Source organism: Motacilla alba, chromosome 1A (assembly GCF_015832195.1).
Source record: "Motacilla alba alba isolate MOTALB_02 chromosome 1A, Motacilla_alba_V1.0_pri, whole genome shotgun sequence".
In the NCBI taxonomy this organism is placed as follows: domain Eukaryota; kingdom Metazoa; phylum Chordata; class Aves; order Passeriformes; family Motacillidae; genus Motacilla; species Motacilla alba.
In genome coordinates this window covers 40,535,723-40,552,021 of record NC_052031.1, presented here as the reverse complement: position 1 = coordinate 40,552,021, position 16,299 = coordinate 40,535,723, and the positions used below count along the sequence as shown (strand labels likewise).

The window sequence follows — 16,299 nt, the reverse complement described above, 5'->3', positions numbered from 1 at the left end:
TCTTTTAAAGATGATAGACAGTAACCTCAAAATGATACCAGGCAGCTTGTTCAATCCCCTTGGATGCATCCTATCTGCTCCCTGGGACTTGCATATGTTCAGGGGAGTTAAGCTGTGCTGATATTGGATAACAACTGCTTTCTTCTAAACCCAAAGGATTTCAAGCTCCAGGCAATGAGACATGCAGAGATTCAAGTGCAGAGGACCACAGAGGCTGACACCTCATGTTCCTCTTTGGTCCCCCACATAAGAACTGCAATTTAACTCAATAACAATATTCACTGAATCAATGGCTTCTTCTCACAGAACACAGACAAATCAAATAGGTTAGCTCCTGAAATTTGTAAATAGGGACTACTAAAAAATCTTTTTCAATGGAAATCAAAGTATGTGGACATGCTAAATATTAGACATTTAAGTAGATATTTTAAATACAACCTATATCTACAGCAAAACATCAGTTTCAACATTATGCAATAATTAAAGAATTTAGGGAAGATATAGTCAATTATTACAGATCCTTAGCTCAGCTTTCAAGAGACTCCAGATGGAGATGTACTCATTGAGAAGAACTTATGACTGTGTTATTGATTCCACTTATAATGATGCTTTTGGCTTAGAACAATTTTCCTTTGAGGCTACAGTAGTGAGTAGAAACTTCAAAGAACTGAAGCCTTTTTTTTCCACTTACATTTTTCCATTGCTTGCCATGCTTATTCAATTTTGATGTTTGACTTTGCCTTTGGAGATATAAGACTAGGAACTATAATTAATGATATTGCTATCCTTTGGTATGGCAGAGAGGCAAAATGTAATTTAGAAAAATATTACACTATTTGCTACATGTAGGTTCCAAATTATATATCTGTAGTGCCACTCATCACTAGTAGGCTATCCTTTGGGAAGTATTTGTTTGTATCTGGCTATTTTTAACCAAGAACTGGATAGAGACAAGTGACGAAGATAGGTTTTGTTTAAAAATTAACAGCATTTCAGGTGGTAGGAAGAACTGAGATCTCATGGTGGAAGGTCAGAAAGCAGCCAGAGCACATCCTGCATGAGCTGTGAAGCTGGAGTGTTAGCAACAGCCTTTAGTAGCTGGGGTTGTGTTTATTTTTTCAGGTACTGACTGCAACAACCTACTCCTAAGCCCAGACTATCTGAGACAACTAGAAAATGAGATAAGCAGCACTGCTGAAAAAGGTAGAAGTTGAATGCATCTGGAGATGCCACAGACTATGAATGGCTTGCAACCCACTAACACAGCAGCCAAAGCAAGAGGGACAGATCAAGAGATTATTGATAAACACTCATGGAAAAAAGATTGATCCTCCAATATATTGCTCAGGAGAGAGTTTTTTTTCCCTTCTTTTTAAAAGAAGGGTATGGATCTAATGAAGTCTTCAACAGATGCTTTTCTGCTTTTCTACAACACCTGTAACTTTAGGTGAAATTTGATGAAAAAAGGATCATATTCTTTGCAGCATACAATACAGAAAAGCTGGACGCTGATCTGACATTCATAAGCAATTACAGGAGCTAAACATACATAAGAGGGTCAAGATACAAGAAATGTTATGGGGACCTTCTAATCCATGGGCTACACTTATTTCCTGGCACTAGGCAGAGAACAGCTATCACTGTCACAAGCTCACAAATTTAAGCTCCCAGTCTGAGACAAACCACATTATGAAGGATTATCAGAAAAGAAAACAAAACACATCATATGGGTCTAGTTTGGACATGTGATAAGAAATTTAAAGCTGGGAGACATGAGGAATTTTTTTTCTAATTAGTGTTTACTTATTAAGAGTTAGCACACATGAGCTAGTTCCTATTCTTCCCACCCCTCAGAAAAGAAAAAAATAAGATGAAAGAAAAATAAAACTGCTACCTACCTGCTGTAGAAGGCAAGCAAAAAATTAGGAATGGCTATGTGCCTGAGCATGGACAAAAAAGATAAGGAAACTCCTGAACAATAATTTCAAAAGCTGTAAAAAAGACTGGAGTTTTAAAAATCTACATAATCAAGCTCAGAAAAAGAACAACACTGTCTCAGGGCAACAGTGTTATCTCCTTTGATGAACAAAGCAGTAATGGATTTCTTTTTAATTTGCTTGCAACTTATAAAGTGACTTTCTTTTTGAAAAAGTATGACTAAAGTGATTTAAATTAAATTAAAAATGAAGTTTTTAAAAGAGAGTACTTACTTGGTGTGCCATGTAATCATCAATATTGATTTTTCTCTTGATGAGAATAAGATGTGTCCATATGTTTATTCAGTGTAGAAAATTCAGTGATCATTGCTCAGGGTAAAGAATTGTCTAAAAACTCATCATATTTAATTTATTCAGCTTTCTGACACCTTGGCAAGTTTAGACATTTTGCATTTGGCTCATATCATATTTACATCAAGAAAACAACAGTATTTAGATGGTACAGAAGTAAGAGCTGTGTCAAGCAAATGTGCTGTCAGATTTCATCCACCAGAGGTAAAGTGAGCTCTGCCTTGTAGATTGTTTGCTACAAGGATGGACTGCTGATGAAAGGTTGCCTTAAGATCAGCCTTCTGGAGCATGTAGGCTGGAATTCTCCGAAGTCCACATGAAAGACGTGAAGATATCACTAAATACCAGGCTCATACTTTGTAAAACATCTGTTGGCCAGATCATTCATGTCATCTGGGATAGCCTGTTTGACATCGCGCAATCAAAACAGACAGAAAACACTACTGCCATCAATTGCCTCTGAAGGGCTTTGGCAATGCATGGGAGCTGATATGATACAAGAAGGTATCAGCAATGGTTCAGGTGAAATGACTAGTATTCATGCTATTGTTAGAAAGATAAAGCCCATTCCTCTAGCCCAATCACATGCAATACATATTTCCTGTGATATGGTGTTTAGCTTGTAGTAAAAATCTACTATTATTCAAAGGGTATAAATGAAGTGAGGATCTTTGTCAAATACTAGGGTTTCACCCATGCTGTTTTAGAGCCTCAACTTCCATGGAACACTGGGTACACTGAGTTTATAATGAAGATATTAAACTTTTTTTTTTTTTGTGAAGACTGATGCCTAATGACTTATTGCACTGCAATATTTACAAATGGTTTAGAAAGGTGCTTGCACAGTAGTGATTTTGTAGAATGTCAGATAACACCAAAAAAAATCATAATGACTGAGAGCTACATAACATTATAAGAAAAACCTAAACCACCACAACACAAAGTAGTGAGCTATTTAAAAAGCTTTTAGACAAGATTTAAGACATTTGTATCAGTTTCCAATAAGGAAAGGTTTTTCTGCCCTTCTCTCATTCAATTCACCTTATACATTCAATTCACCTTATACAACACTGAAATCTGCAGTACCAAATGGTATGCAAATATTTTCCTCTTCCTTCAAACCCTGGCATATGGGATATCTTAGCCCAGCAATAGGTACTCCTCCCTACACACTTGTTTGAGACACAACAGATAGCCACTGATACCATGTGTCGTTACTTGGCTCTGCTTCAGCACTTTGCTATAAAACACCAGAGAGACAAGAAAGGAAGGAATAGAAAGTATAGACTGTTCCAAGTTTCTGCTGCTTGTCTCTCCAGAAGTAGGAAGTCCACATGATTTGGAATTACCCAACTGCAGAGAATGAAACAGCTACAGACACACGGAAACAGACAGCCTAGTACTGAGCAACTAGTCTGGGCTAGACAGAGCAATGCCTATACTATATGCCTAGTATAGTTATGCCACACATTTCTCAAAATCAACTTTTCAGCACAGACAACATATCCATTTGGGGGAAAAAATAAAAAATATGATAAATATTGCAGGGTATAATTCTAGTTACAGTCATCAATGTTGAACACTGAAATATTCACTCACTAAAAAAATGTACTTCACAGACATATACACTGTAAATTTATCATATACACTGCTCTGTAGAAAACATGTTGTTATATTTTTCATCACAAGAAGCTAAGGGCTTGAATAACTTATTTGACATCAGTCCACAGTTCAGGCTTTGAGCCTGCTGTGCAAATTAAAATGTCAGCTTGTGGTTCACCTGCCATTGTCTCAATGTAAACGCTTCCTGAGAATTTCTCCCTAAATCCATGTTTTATTAAATTACTGATAAACTCAATAATAATGTGGGGAAAAAAAAAAGTGTGGCAACAGCAGAGGGTGATACAGTACAAATCTCTCTGAAATCAGCCGAGCTCCTTTCTCCTGCCTTCTCCATGCATTCCTTTTCTCCCTGGCCTCAGGAACACCTGCCCAAATGCAATTGGCTTGTTGACAGAAAGATGGAATTGTCTGTGTAGTTTTAAGTTAAGCAATTAAAAAAACCCCAAAACCAAACACGACAGGGTTATTTGGGCCAGACAGAGAGAAACAAGAATGGCTCAACTGAATCACTGTGTGTAAAACTCTGGCCTACTGGCTGAGTAATTCAAAACAGGATATTTTCCTGCTGTAATATACGAACAGATACTTCCTTCCTGTGTGAAGAAATAAAACCTTCAACGTTCTGCTTTTTATTATTTTAGAAAGAAGCCAGGGATCAGAGAACATCAACTAATGAAACTGTTTTGTATATGTATTTCAAATTAAAATAAAAAAATCCTAAAATTTAAGCCAGATCTCTATGTTTACACATACACATTTCCCGTCTACCAAATGATTCTTGGCACTTCTGCCTCAAACCTTTTGCGTGCTCTTAAATAAAGCAGTAATTCTGAAAATGTACCTTAAAATAGTTGCTAAAAAGGAGAACAAAAAAAATAAAATTAACCTAAGTCATCAACTCATTGGCAATAATTTCATAGAAAGCCCAGCTATTTTCTGTGGGGAGGAGTTGGTAAAAGAAGCTTGGTATCAGGTGACCAAAGACTGATCAACTGTAAACTGCACTGCACCAAGCAACAGCATACTTGGTTTCATAACTCCATGATCCATACAAACATCTAATTATAAATGGGACCTAGTCCTGCCAGTAGCAGGGCTACTGCATCAATCTCCTCTGCAACATTACAGTGGAATATTGATAAATGGCTCTTGCTAAGACACAGCACCTGAATAAGCACATTCAGAGACAAGGGTTCATGAAAAAAATCTTAGTTATATCCTCACAGGTCTCAAAAGGGCACATTGCTGTTAGTTTTCTTTGCTTTACCTGAAACCATTAAAAAAAAAAAGGCAGCCAATGAATGTGAACAATTAGAGAAAGCAGTTCTCCAGACAAGTACATAGGTGACTCATCAACAGCTGCCCCACTAAATAATATTCATACTGTGTCTAGAACCTCTCATATAGATTGTCTTTTGAGGCTATAAAGAAAATATTTCTTTAAAGAGTCTTTTTCTTGTTTACTGAACAATATTGACCCCATAGACATTTTCTATTTTTTAACTAAGTATAGCTAAATTCAGTTTTGAATATTATGTGATTCCTCAAATTCCTCTGGAGCTCACTTTTATTTTTTAGAATGGAAGCTTCTCACCCAATTTCAATCCTTCTGAAACTGAAAGGGCATTTCTAACTCTCTATATAAATTATTACTAGTTATTTGTAAAAAATATATAATTACAGAATTTTTACTAGTTATTTGTAAAAATAACTAGTAATAATTTCTGATTATTTGGCATAACAGAGCTGCTAAGTGTGGGGTTTGGGTTTTTTTCTGATTTAACCATTTCTCTTCATAATTTATTACTGTATTTACACCTCTGATCTTTTTAGCACACCACATGTAAGAAAATAAGCCTGCTTCACCTTTTGCTTTGGGGATATGTTCTTTTTACTGGAATATAGCTGACATTCAGTGTTGCTCTTATTTTCTAAATTGATCCCATTCTATCATGAAAATGAACAAAATACACAAGAAAATATTACTGAAATTATTATTTGTTACTAAAGTACTAAAAAAAGAAACATTTTGGAACAAAAGGAACTGTTTCCTTATTCTCACTCGAATGCCCTTCAGCTGTAAAAATATAAGGCATTCTACAGTGGGTGTGACATTAATAGCAGAGTAAGTATCAGAACATCTCAAAGAGCAGGAAGCAGTTAATCCAAGACAAATACATTTAAATCAGCTATAAATAAGAAATGCTTCTTTATTTCTGGATATCCAATGTGTTAATTCTAGCCTTGGTAGTGCTTTCCAGTTTTTTAAAATTTCCAACACCTACATGATTGCTTAAGAAGAATAGTGAAGACTTTATGCTAATAACTGTGCTTACTTCAGAAAATGTGAAAGCATCCACATTAATTTCTTCATATTCATCTTCCAATTCATCACTTTTAACATCTGCAAGAGCACTGGCCAGTTTCTTTCGCAAAAGAAAACCCTTCCAAAATGCCTAAACAAAAAATTTAGAGCATGTTATACATAGCCATAGATCAAACCCAAATCCAGATTCTCTATGTTATCCCATTAGGAAGATAAAACATCTTGGGCCTTTGTTTAATAGCTCAATGATCTGTTTTTTGAACTTTATGTGACATTTAAAACTACAAGACAAATTAAATGCCATCATATGTCTAAAGCTTAGAGTACTCAAGAGGCTCTCCACAAGTAAGCAGAAAGGAATCCTGCAACTCCCTCAACTACAAACCTGGGTCAACTAATTAATTATATGACAATTCCTTCAGGGACTATTAAAAACTGAAAGGAAAGCCTACACAAGAAAAGCCTGAGTGCCAACAATCAAATTACTGAGAATAAAAATACAGATGTACTAAATGTCCTATGGTTTACAAGTAGCAATTCTTGGAGACATCTCATGTAATTGACCGAGGTCAGATACTCTCTCTTAACTGTCTAAGATCTTTACTTAAAAAACATATTACCAGTAAGCATAATCATCTGCAAGAAAAAGGACCACATTAGGAATTAAAGCGCTAGAAAACTAGGAAGGGTGCTGGGAACACATGCCAAGCATAGAATCATGTCCAGCAAAAACACTTCAGCAATCACAACGAGATAGATGGAATTAAGAAAACTGCATACAAAATGGCAACTTCCCCCCAAATCAGTATTTGACATAATTAGAATTCAAGATGCCCCAAGTGCTTAAAAGACCATGCAAAATATTCTCACTGTCATAAAACAAGCGGTGTTGTACATCTTTAATGGCTCAATGCACTAAAATAGAAAGGGTACATCTCATAATTCAGGCAAATACTTGGTGCAAATAGTGAAAATATTTTTCTATAAAGGGAAAATATGTTTCTATAAAGATTTTCATAAAGAAGTATCTGTTTTAGAAACACCAAGGTTATGCTGCTTAAATAAAACAGAAATGTTTAATTATGAAACTTAATACGATAATAAGCAAGAACAGATAGAAGATGAAAATTACAAAAATCATAAAAAGAAGATGAAAATTACATAAAAGAAAGATTTTTTTGGTATTAAATTTACAAAATAAGAAAATACCATAAACCAACCTGGATTACTGTGGCAGCTTCATGTTTCTGTCTCAAAGCTTCTATAAACTGATGACTCTCTGTTTTATTGCAGTCATTTTTCCTCTGAGCTTGGTACTGCTGCCAAAAGGACTGGATCGAGGATGCTTCCATATGCAGTCTCATGGAGAAATAAATACATTTACGAACTCACATTAGCCTCACCAATAAAACTGGATTATCATATCTGCTGAACTTCAACCATAAAACATAGCACTGTGCTTTGAGACAAATGAAAATTCGTGCTACTGAACAAGAAATTACAATCAAGATGTGCTATATATGCTCACTGGAGGATATTCATACCACATAACTTCTGAATCCAAATATTTAAGGACTAATCTCCACTGGGCTGTATTCCATGAATAATCACAGCAGAGGAAGAGTCCTCAAAGGACGGAAAGGAAGGATTAGGAGCAAAAGTGGTATAACAAAAACTATTGGAGGGGTCTCCTTATTTCCACCAAAAAAAAAAAAAAGGAAAAGAAAAAAAAAAAAAGAAAAACAAAAAGAAAAACCCCAAAAAACCACAAAACCCCCAACCCCCCCACAAAAAAAAAACTCCAAACCAACCAACCAAAAAAAACCAAAAAATCCCACCAAGCATGAAAGAGGGATAAATACTGAAAACTGAATGAGATAGATATTTTCAATGGAGCAGACAGGAAAATCAGAGAAAGTGCAATTTCATCTTTTGCCTGTTTTTACCCATTAAGACTTCTGACCACTGGTTATATGAGTAAATTTTCTAATTTGCTCATTTTTTAACAAGGACTAAGTACAGACTATTTAGATCTGTTCAGTGATTCCAATTTCTAAATATATGTTCAACTAATTCATACTGTTGGAGAAAAAGTACAATGTCAGCTCTGCATTATGACTTTACTATCTTTACTACCTTGGAATTCTTTTCTCCACAAAATAGTCATTTCAATTGGATAGTGTATTAAAGAAAAGACATCTAAATTTCTAATCTTTACAATCTTTACATAATTCCTTTCCTTGTGTAGTACATCTATTTAAATAGAGGACTACTAGTCAGCAAAAAAAAAAAAAAAAGGTTTGGTTTGCATTCTGTTTTGAAGAGAAGTCTCCAAAAACCACTTACAGAATTCATTCAAAACATTAACAAAAAACTAAATGAACTATTAAAAAAAAAATTTTAAGTATTCATCTCGTGCAATAGACTAATGTATTCTTTCAGCTTGCTGAGAGTGATAATGAATTGCATGGTCTTCCTTAATCATAAATTTTATGACAAATTATTAGTGCCTTAAGAACCTACTCAGCAGTTTCCTATTTACCACCAGTCGAAACAGCTCAAAGAAGCACACCTGCCATGCTTGTTTTTCATACTGTTCTCAAGATACCTGCTTTTGAACCTGAATTCTTATGAAATTTTAACTCAGTTCTTGAAGATTTGCCTCAAAAAAATCAGCTTCTGTTTTCTTTGTCCATACATCCAAAACTACACAATTAAGCAGCAACACATTCCAAAGAGGTAATAAACCAGTCTGTTTCATGCAGGAGAAAATCTAGGGACAACATAACAAGTTGAACTGGCCTCTCATCCCTGCCTCTACTTTTAAAAGGCAGGTTTAGGCATGTTGGAGAAGTACCAAAAGCAGGGCAGGCCATTAGATCTTCAGTCATCACAACAGCAGAAGACTGGCCAGAATCAAGGGATTAGGATGGTAGATTTAAGCAATTTTTCTTCTTGCCTTCTAAATGGTACTGACTGTAAAGTTTACACAAATTAATCTTGAATGTCTAATGAATAATTTTGGCAAAAAAACCTTACACTAGTTTCTAGTTAATCTCCTTCAAAGTTTCTGCAAAACATTTGTCATTTGCAATCCTAACTCTGTATGTGTCATTGAACTGGTCTTAACATTATTTGAAGTACGAAAATATCTATATCCTTATAGACCAACTGGGAGAATAGCACAAAGGATTCTTAATTGTTAATATGGAAGCCTAGTGCGCAACAGTTGACTATAACTCTTTATTGTCTAATAAGCTTAAAAATATTATCTTACAAGTTCTGTGCCTCTGTTTTAAACAAAAAATCCTCACTCCTATTGTCTACCTATATAATTGATTTGAAAACAACCTGACATCTGCCTTACCTCTCTGTATCATTCCCAAAGTGCTGGAGATTTCTTCCCATATCACTTGCTCCTATCACTGACTGTTGCAATGTGAATTGGCCTGACATGTTATTGTTGCCTTTGCTCTCCCCACTGTAATTAATACAAGATTCAGTGCTCTTCTGCTTCACTCTCTGATCTCTTCTATTTTTCTTCTGATACACAGGTATGGAGGACTTAATGAATGTGGCCTGACTATCACCAGTAGTAATCCATCTTTTGGAAGGATCCAACAAGACCTGTTTATTTTCCGTCACACCCATGATAAAGAGGTTATTTTCCTGTAGGCAGCCAGTGGATGTTTGCTTTAAATGATTTTGAAGTGCTTCTGGTCCATCTCTGTCAGTAATGTTTAGTTCACCATACTCATGTACATATCGATGCTTAATACTAAGTTTCATCAACTGATTAAAATACCAGCATTGTCCCAGTACAGAATCAACAGAAGAAGTAACTCTGAAAAAAAAAAAATAAAAAAAATTTACATGTCTGTTAGAATGCTTTAAAAAAAATTCCCTCTATTATTTCAAAAATAGCTTGTATTTTCAACTATTCTTACATGTTTCCATAGTCTTACAGCAAATAGCAATTACTATGATTAGAAATCCAGTTTCAGTAATTACAAATCTTAACAGATTTTATCTTTTTTTGGACATATTTAAACTATAATAACACATATTTCTTATTTTACTCAGAGTTTTCCTAAAAGAGAAAGCATTAAGTCTTTTTAAAATAGCCATTACACCATGCATTTCACTATTAACTTTTTGCGTCGTCAGTGGCATGTGAAGCCCAAATTTTTGGAAGGTTTGAGGCAATTTTGCCTTAACAATCCAATCTTACCTGGCAACTATGAATACTCATATAAAAATAACAGTAATTTTAAAATTTAGATAAGAACTAAAGCAACAAAACGCAAACTTCAATTCAAACCAACAAACTACAACGTCTAAAGAAAATTTAGAAAGACAAACTTTTAAGTATGGATCTTTTTATCAATATAAGGCAAAGTGCTAGACTAAAGCAACAGTAATCTAAGAAGTCTGGCTCTCATTAGTTCTTTGTGTTACACTGTCTAAATGATGAGGATAAGTAAGAGTAAATATGAACTAATTGTTACAGATTCAGACAGCTGTCTGTACTTTGGATGGTGTTTGTTCATTTTATTAGGTAGCAGGTACTTCCAGGATCATGAAAACATTTTTCTTTAATAGTATAGATGCAGAGATCTGTAATCTGGTGTTAATTTCAGAGGAGTACAAAGTCACTTCTAGGTCAGAAATTCAAGAGAAAATGTAGAAATAAGATCAATTTTCTTGTTAGTCTGGAAAATTAAGTCCTTAAAATTATAGTTAGAATAACAGAAAATTTCTTCCTGTTCATCATTCTGGAAAGGTAAAATTTTTATAAAGTTCTGGGGACTCTTTACCATTATAATTATATCCTCAGTGAAGTTCAACTAAGAACATTTTAAAGTTTTAAGAACATAATCAATCAGACCCTATAAGAGTAAAAAGAATTCCAACTCCTCCAGTGCTAATGCAATTTCAGTGCTATTGGACAAAATCTGAATGGGTAAACTGATCAACACAGCTTAAGCACACAACTCACTGTGTATATTTGATTGTCCACTACAAAATATTGCTCCTACTCCAGTTAATTCCACACATACAAATCCTAAATATATTTAAACCAATCTATACATTTGTTTAACATGCTACATAGTAAGAATAATGATCACTTTAAAAGAAAATAGTTAAAGCATTAATTAAATTCTTTAGTTAAATATATTGAATTAGGTAAAGTATTTTAAAAAAAAGTCTAGTACAAGATCTTTACCAAATTTCTTCATAAAATTATATGGTGAGAAGACCAAAAAAAAAGGAATAAATGGAAAAAATCCATTCCCACCTGGGTTTTTTTCTTTTCCTTTGCTTTATTTTGTTGGGGTTTTTTTTGTTTATGAAAATTAAAATATTGCAAAAAAACCCAGAATGTTTTACATATTGAGCAAAAAAAAAAATAAAATTCCTCTGATAACTGTATCCTGAGTATCCTTGTTCATCATCAAAAAAAAAAACAAAAACCAGAAAGAAAGAAAAACAAACCACTCTAACAGTGAATCCTCTCCTTTGACAGGACAGGGGTATCTCAAGCAGCTGTTTCATCCTTCCAGTGGCTATGAATATGTCAAGCAGAAATGGAGGGATTGAGGAAGTGAAAATTCAGGCAGGGAATGATTTTGAGGTCACCAGGGATCATGTGTTAATTTTTTTATAGAGGCTGCTTTTTGGGCAGCTTTTCCAAGCAGTGGGTGCAAAATACCATCTTGTCTTTGCAGGCATGTACCCTCTTCCATACCTTCCCTGGCAATCCACAACTACACTTTGATTTTGCAGGATTTTTAGTCTGCCCTCAGTAGCTTTTCAGTTTAGCTTTTTCGGTCATATTTGTAAAAGTTGAAAGAAACTACAAAGGAAGCTGAAGTGATATCTCAGAGACTGATGTGCAATGAAGTGGTGTGGTGTGTTTGAGGTTCTCCTGCCAAGGTAAAGCTCCAGTGCACAGTCACGATGGGGCCTGAGTACCACCTTGGTGGCAGTCAGCTTGGTGGTACCCTTCAGTCAACAGGGATATTTCAACATCCTTTCAAACAGTGCAACTTTCTCAGTGTCTCAACTGCACTGCACTCTTGGTACTAGAGAAGTGTTCCTGAAGATTGCTTATTCAAATCACAGAAAGGAAGCTGCTGTAATTGAAAATATGCAGGAATGGTTTACATCTTTAATGGTTAAAAAAAAAAAAAGCATACAAGAAAAGAGAGAAGACAAAGTAAAAAATATGACAATATTAACTGACTTCTGATTCCACAATATTTCCTTTTCAATTAATGTAAATTCATTGTTTGCCTTTCAGACCTTTTCTACCGTTATTGGTCACACTTAACCTAGAATTGCTTCTGGTTAAGATCTGACCAAGGTTTTAAGCATAAATTGGCATCCAGACGAAACAAGAAATGGAATTATCTTATAGAAGCACCAGTATCCATAGAGTCTGGCTGCTTAGTATGCAATGAAATATAGATAAATATGGTAGCCTTGCAACAGCAAAATTTTTATGGCTTTCAGCTTTGACCAGCACATTCCTTCATGTTCAGTTGCTGCCAGGCTTTATTTTGATCATAACAAGTGAAAGTGATTTATGCCATATGCAAATTTTAGCATAACCACAAAGCATAACCACTGCTTTTGCAGGGGGAGAAAGGGGTAATAAGCCACAAGAGCAGGGGTTGAATCTTGTAGTACTGTACAAATGTGCTAAACTACTGGCCCTGATACTAAAGACCAAGATATTATTTTCACCAAAAAAAAAATACAAAGAGCAAAAATGTACTTGTAGCTTTTTTTTTCTTTTTTTTTCTTTTTTTTTTTTAACCCGATACATCTCTATTTGTGCTAGCATTTTCCAGGACTTTGAGGAAAGATAAAAGCATTAGAATTTGGCAACAGAGAATTTCCGCAACAGAGGGGAGGAATAAATCCCACGGGTTCCACCTAGGATGCGTAAGGATCCATGCACAGGCTGACTTTACAGGAACAGAAAAGGACAAATTATTTATGCAAAAGGCCTTCCAGTGGAGTTTAAATTAGCCAATATGTTGCTACTTATGAAATTTGAAGTGGCAGCAGAGGCTTGCTTGTAGAGCTAACACATTTTGAATAGAATTTTCTATTGCAATCACACCTGCAAAGGCTGCCTGGTTACTCAAGCAGCATAATTTTGTCAGAATGAGACAATAAATCTGGAAAAGTCAGCAAAAAAAATATCTCAGAGGTAAAAAGGACAGGCTTGGGAAAAAGAAGCCAGTTCTGATCAGGAATGGCAATTTTCTCCTGGCCCTTGCAGTTAAATCATAATTGATATTCTACCCCTTTGTATGCTAGTGTGTGCTCATTAAAACCTTGCTTAATATCATGTTTTCCCTACTGTGACTTTCAGAATTATAATACATGGAATATTCAAATAGTACACCTCAATTTATGTGAGCTTTTGTTTGCAATAGTGTGGGGTAGAATCTAATGTCTTCAGGGAAACTTCTACAAGCATCATTACTGATGCAGTTAACCAAAGTCCCTTCCAAACATGAAACAGGTCACTGTTGACATGTTCTCTCCTTGCAACACTGTTTATGAAATTCCTGTCATTTTCACTGTAAAATACACACAGTATTTTATAAAGTTCAAGTTCCACTAGCCAGACAACTGCACATCTGATGGCTGAAAACAAATTGCTGCAGCAGTGGTACCATATTTTTGATTACTTATTACAAGTCGCCTAAAGGTTATGTGACAGAAAACATTTAGTGTAATAGAGAATCTAAATTTTAATGTCAGTTTTATTCTTAAGCATGGCAACAACAGAGAAGTTTTCGGAAGAAACAGCACAGAGAATGTAACTGGGCAGCATTGGTGTATGAAACAGATTAGGGAAGCAAGCAGTGATTACTTCTGGCAGCTTACATACTTGAGGTCGCACCTACAGGGGCTCATAACTTAGCAAGATGTGAAACAGACAGAAGTTTGCTCTATTGTTGGCCTGTTGTTTAGCAATGTCACATTAATTCAGTCAAAGTACTGCAATATGTACATATAATAGCTATGCCGCTAAGGCTTATATACAAACAAGTTGTTTAGAGTTCCTTTTATGAACTGCAGTTTGCAATGGCTTTCAAGTCATTCATAAATTTTAGTTCAGTCAAAATAAAGGATAGATGGCTTTAACACACAAGATATTAATTTTAAGACCAAATTTGATACAAGATGCTTCAATCATGTCACATTTAGGGATTTACAAATCACAAATGAATCCTCAAAAGCTTAAAAAATCCACAACCCTCCCTCCTCTGCACTCCCTGCCCTCCCTCCACCCAAAACATACATTCAGGAAAGAAGAGATGTTTACATAACCACCTCTTTCCACTTCTGTTCTTCTCAAACAGGCTCTTTCAAACACTTCTCTTTGAAAATGTACATAGAATAATAGAAAAATTCTCAATTGAAGGAGCCTCAGGTTCAGGTCTCTGGTTCAACCTTCTACTTCAAAGCTGAGTTAGCTCTCAAAGCAGACCAGGCAGCTCAGATTTTCAACCAGTCAGGCCTTGTAAATCTCCAAGAACAATCACTCTGGGCAGCCTATTGCAATTCATCACTGTCCTACCCTGAAAAGGCTTTTCCTTATGCCCAATTGTACTGTCTCTGGCTGGAATGAATTCATTCCCATTACAGTTGCCCATATAATGCTGTTTAGATTTGTGACCAAAACTGTATTGATAAAACACTAATGTTTTGCTGAACAGTGCTTGGACAGAGTCAAGGCCTTCTCTCTTCCACTCAGCAAGTAGCCTGGGAGTGGGCAGAAGGTCTCCTTTCTTTACCTCCTTTCTAGGTAAAGAACTTGTCCTTGTTGAATCTACAAGGTTCCTGGTGACCTGTCTTCCAGTCTTGCCTGTGTCTGACTGGTAGCCCTTCCCTCAACAACTGCCTTTGAAGACTTGTGGTCTGCAAGTGCAGTAAGTGTGCACTCCATCTCCTGCTCCCAGCCTTTGATAAAAGACGTTACAAGTACAAGTCAGCTTCCAGAAAGGAGCGTGAGCCACATACTATTCATACTTAATGGATGGTCTTAGCCTGATGACCCAACATGTTTCTTATTTTTTTTGTTCATTCATGTAGAATAAAAAATAATATTTTAGGAATATCATCTTTCCCATAATTTTGTACCATCCTGCAGAAATGTGTATGAAAGTTATGTCCTTAGATTTTACTACAGTTTGCTCACAAGTCATATCCTAATTATAAAGTGGCTTTTTCTTCAGCAAAAGGATGATGAAATGTCTAAATATCAGACATGGAAAAATTTTCTCAGTCATAGAAAAGGAGAGCTTTAGTTTCTTTTATAAAAAATGAAGGAGAGAACACCATTTCAGGATGGTAAATAGATTAGGAAATATCAGCTTCCCACTTGCAAGCCAGAAGCCAAAAATCACAGAAGTGGAGGAGACATATCTCAATGGTTTAATGGAGAAACATATGACTTTTAGGAGCCCCTTACACATTACATCTACCATAGAAAAATGCACTATATAATTTCTCCCAACTAATTTCAATCTAATTCTTAACACAAACCTCTTTTCAAGTTAATCTGGTTCTGAGCTATGGAGATTTTATTGCAGCCTAGTGAAAGCTGCAATAATACAACAATGTAATAAACTGCTAGCTAATAACAAGATACCATGAATATACAGGCTTACATGCAAACACAAAATAGCCAGATTCTGAAAAAAATGTGCATACTTTTCTTAAACCACCAAAATATGTAAGGTAAAGTTTAAACTAAAACAATGTAAAACATCATGTGCTTCACCTGCTCTGGGCTAATGTTCAGTATCTGGCAGAATCAAGAAAACTATTTTTCCAAAAATTAAAACCTAATTTGGATATTCAAAGGACTATAAGGATTTTGTGAATCTACTAGGAACTATGAAAGAAAAAAAACATGCAATATTACCAAGTGCCGAAATGAGAAGTTTGAGATATTTAGATGTTACAAAAAATTAAGACACAGCATGTGTGAGTGATAAATTACCACCTGCATGGTCTAAACTGAAGTTACTG

General features: G+C 35.3%; 1 protein-coding gene across 5 annotated transcripts in view; it reads right to left on the bottom strand.

Moving 5' to 3' along the window:
- The window catches only part of LRRIQ1 (leucine rich repeats and IQ motif containing 1), a 101,766-nt gene that overhangs the window by 59,355 nt on the left and 26,112 nt on the right, over nucleotides 1-16,299 (bottom strand). For all 5 annotated transcript variants that reach the window (XM_038155412.1, XM_038155414.1, XM_038155413.1 and 2 more), the window contains exons 16-18: nucleotides 9,605-10,081; nucleotides 7,458-7,596; nucleotides 6,248-6,367 (exon numbers count right to left, since the gene is read on the bottom strand). In XM_038155412.1, coding sequence (XP_038011340.1) covers nucleotides 6,248-6,367; nucleotides 7,458-7,596; nucleotides 9,605-10,081 — 736 coding nt within the window. The remainder of the gene's footprint in view (nucleotides 1-6,247; nucleotides 6,368-7,457; nucleotides 7,597-9,604; nucleotides 10,082-16,299) is intronic.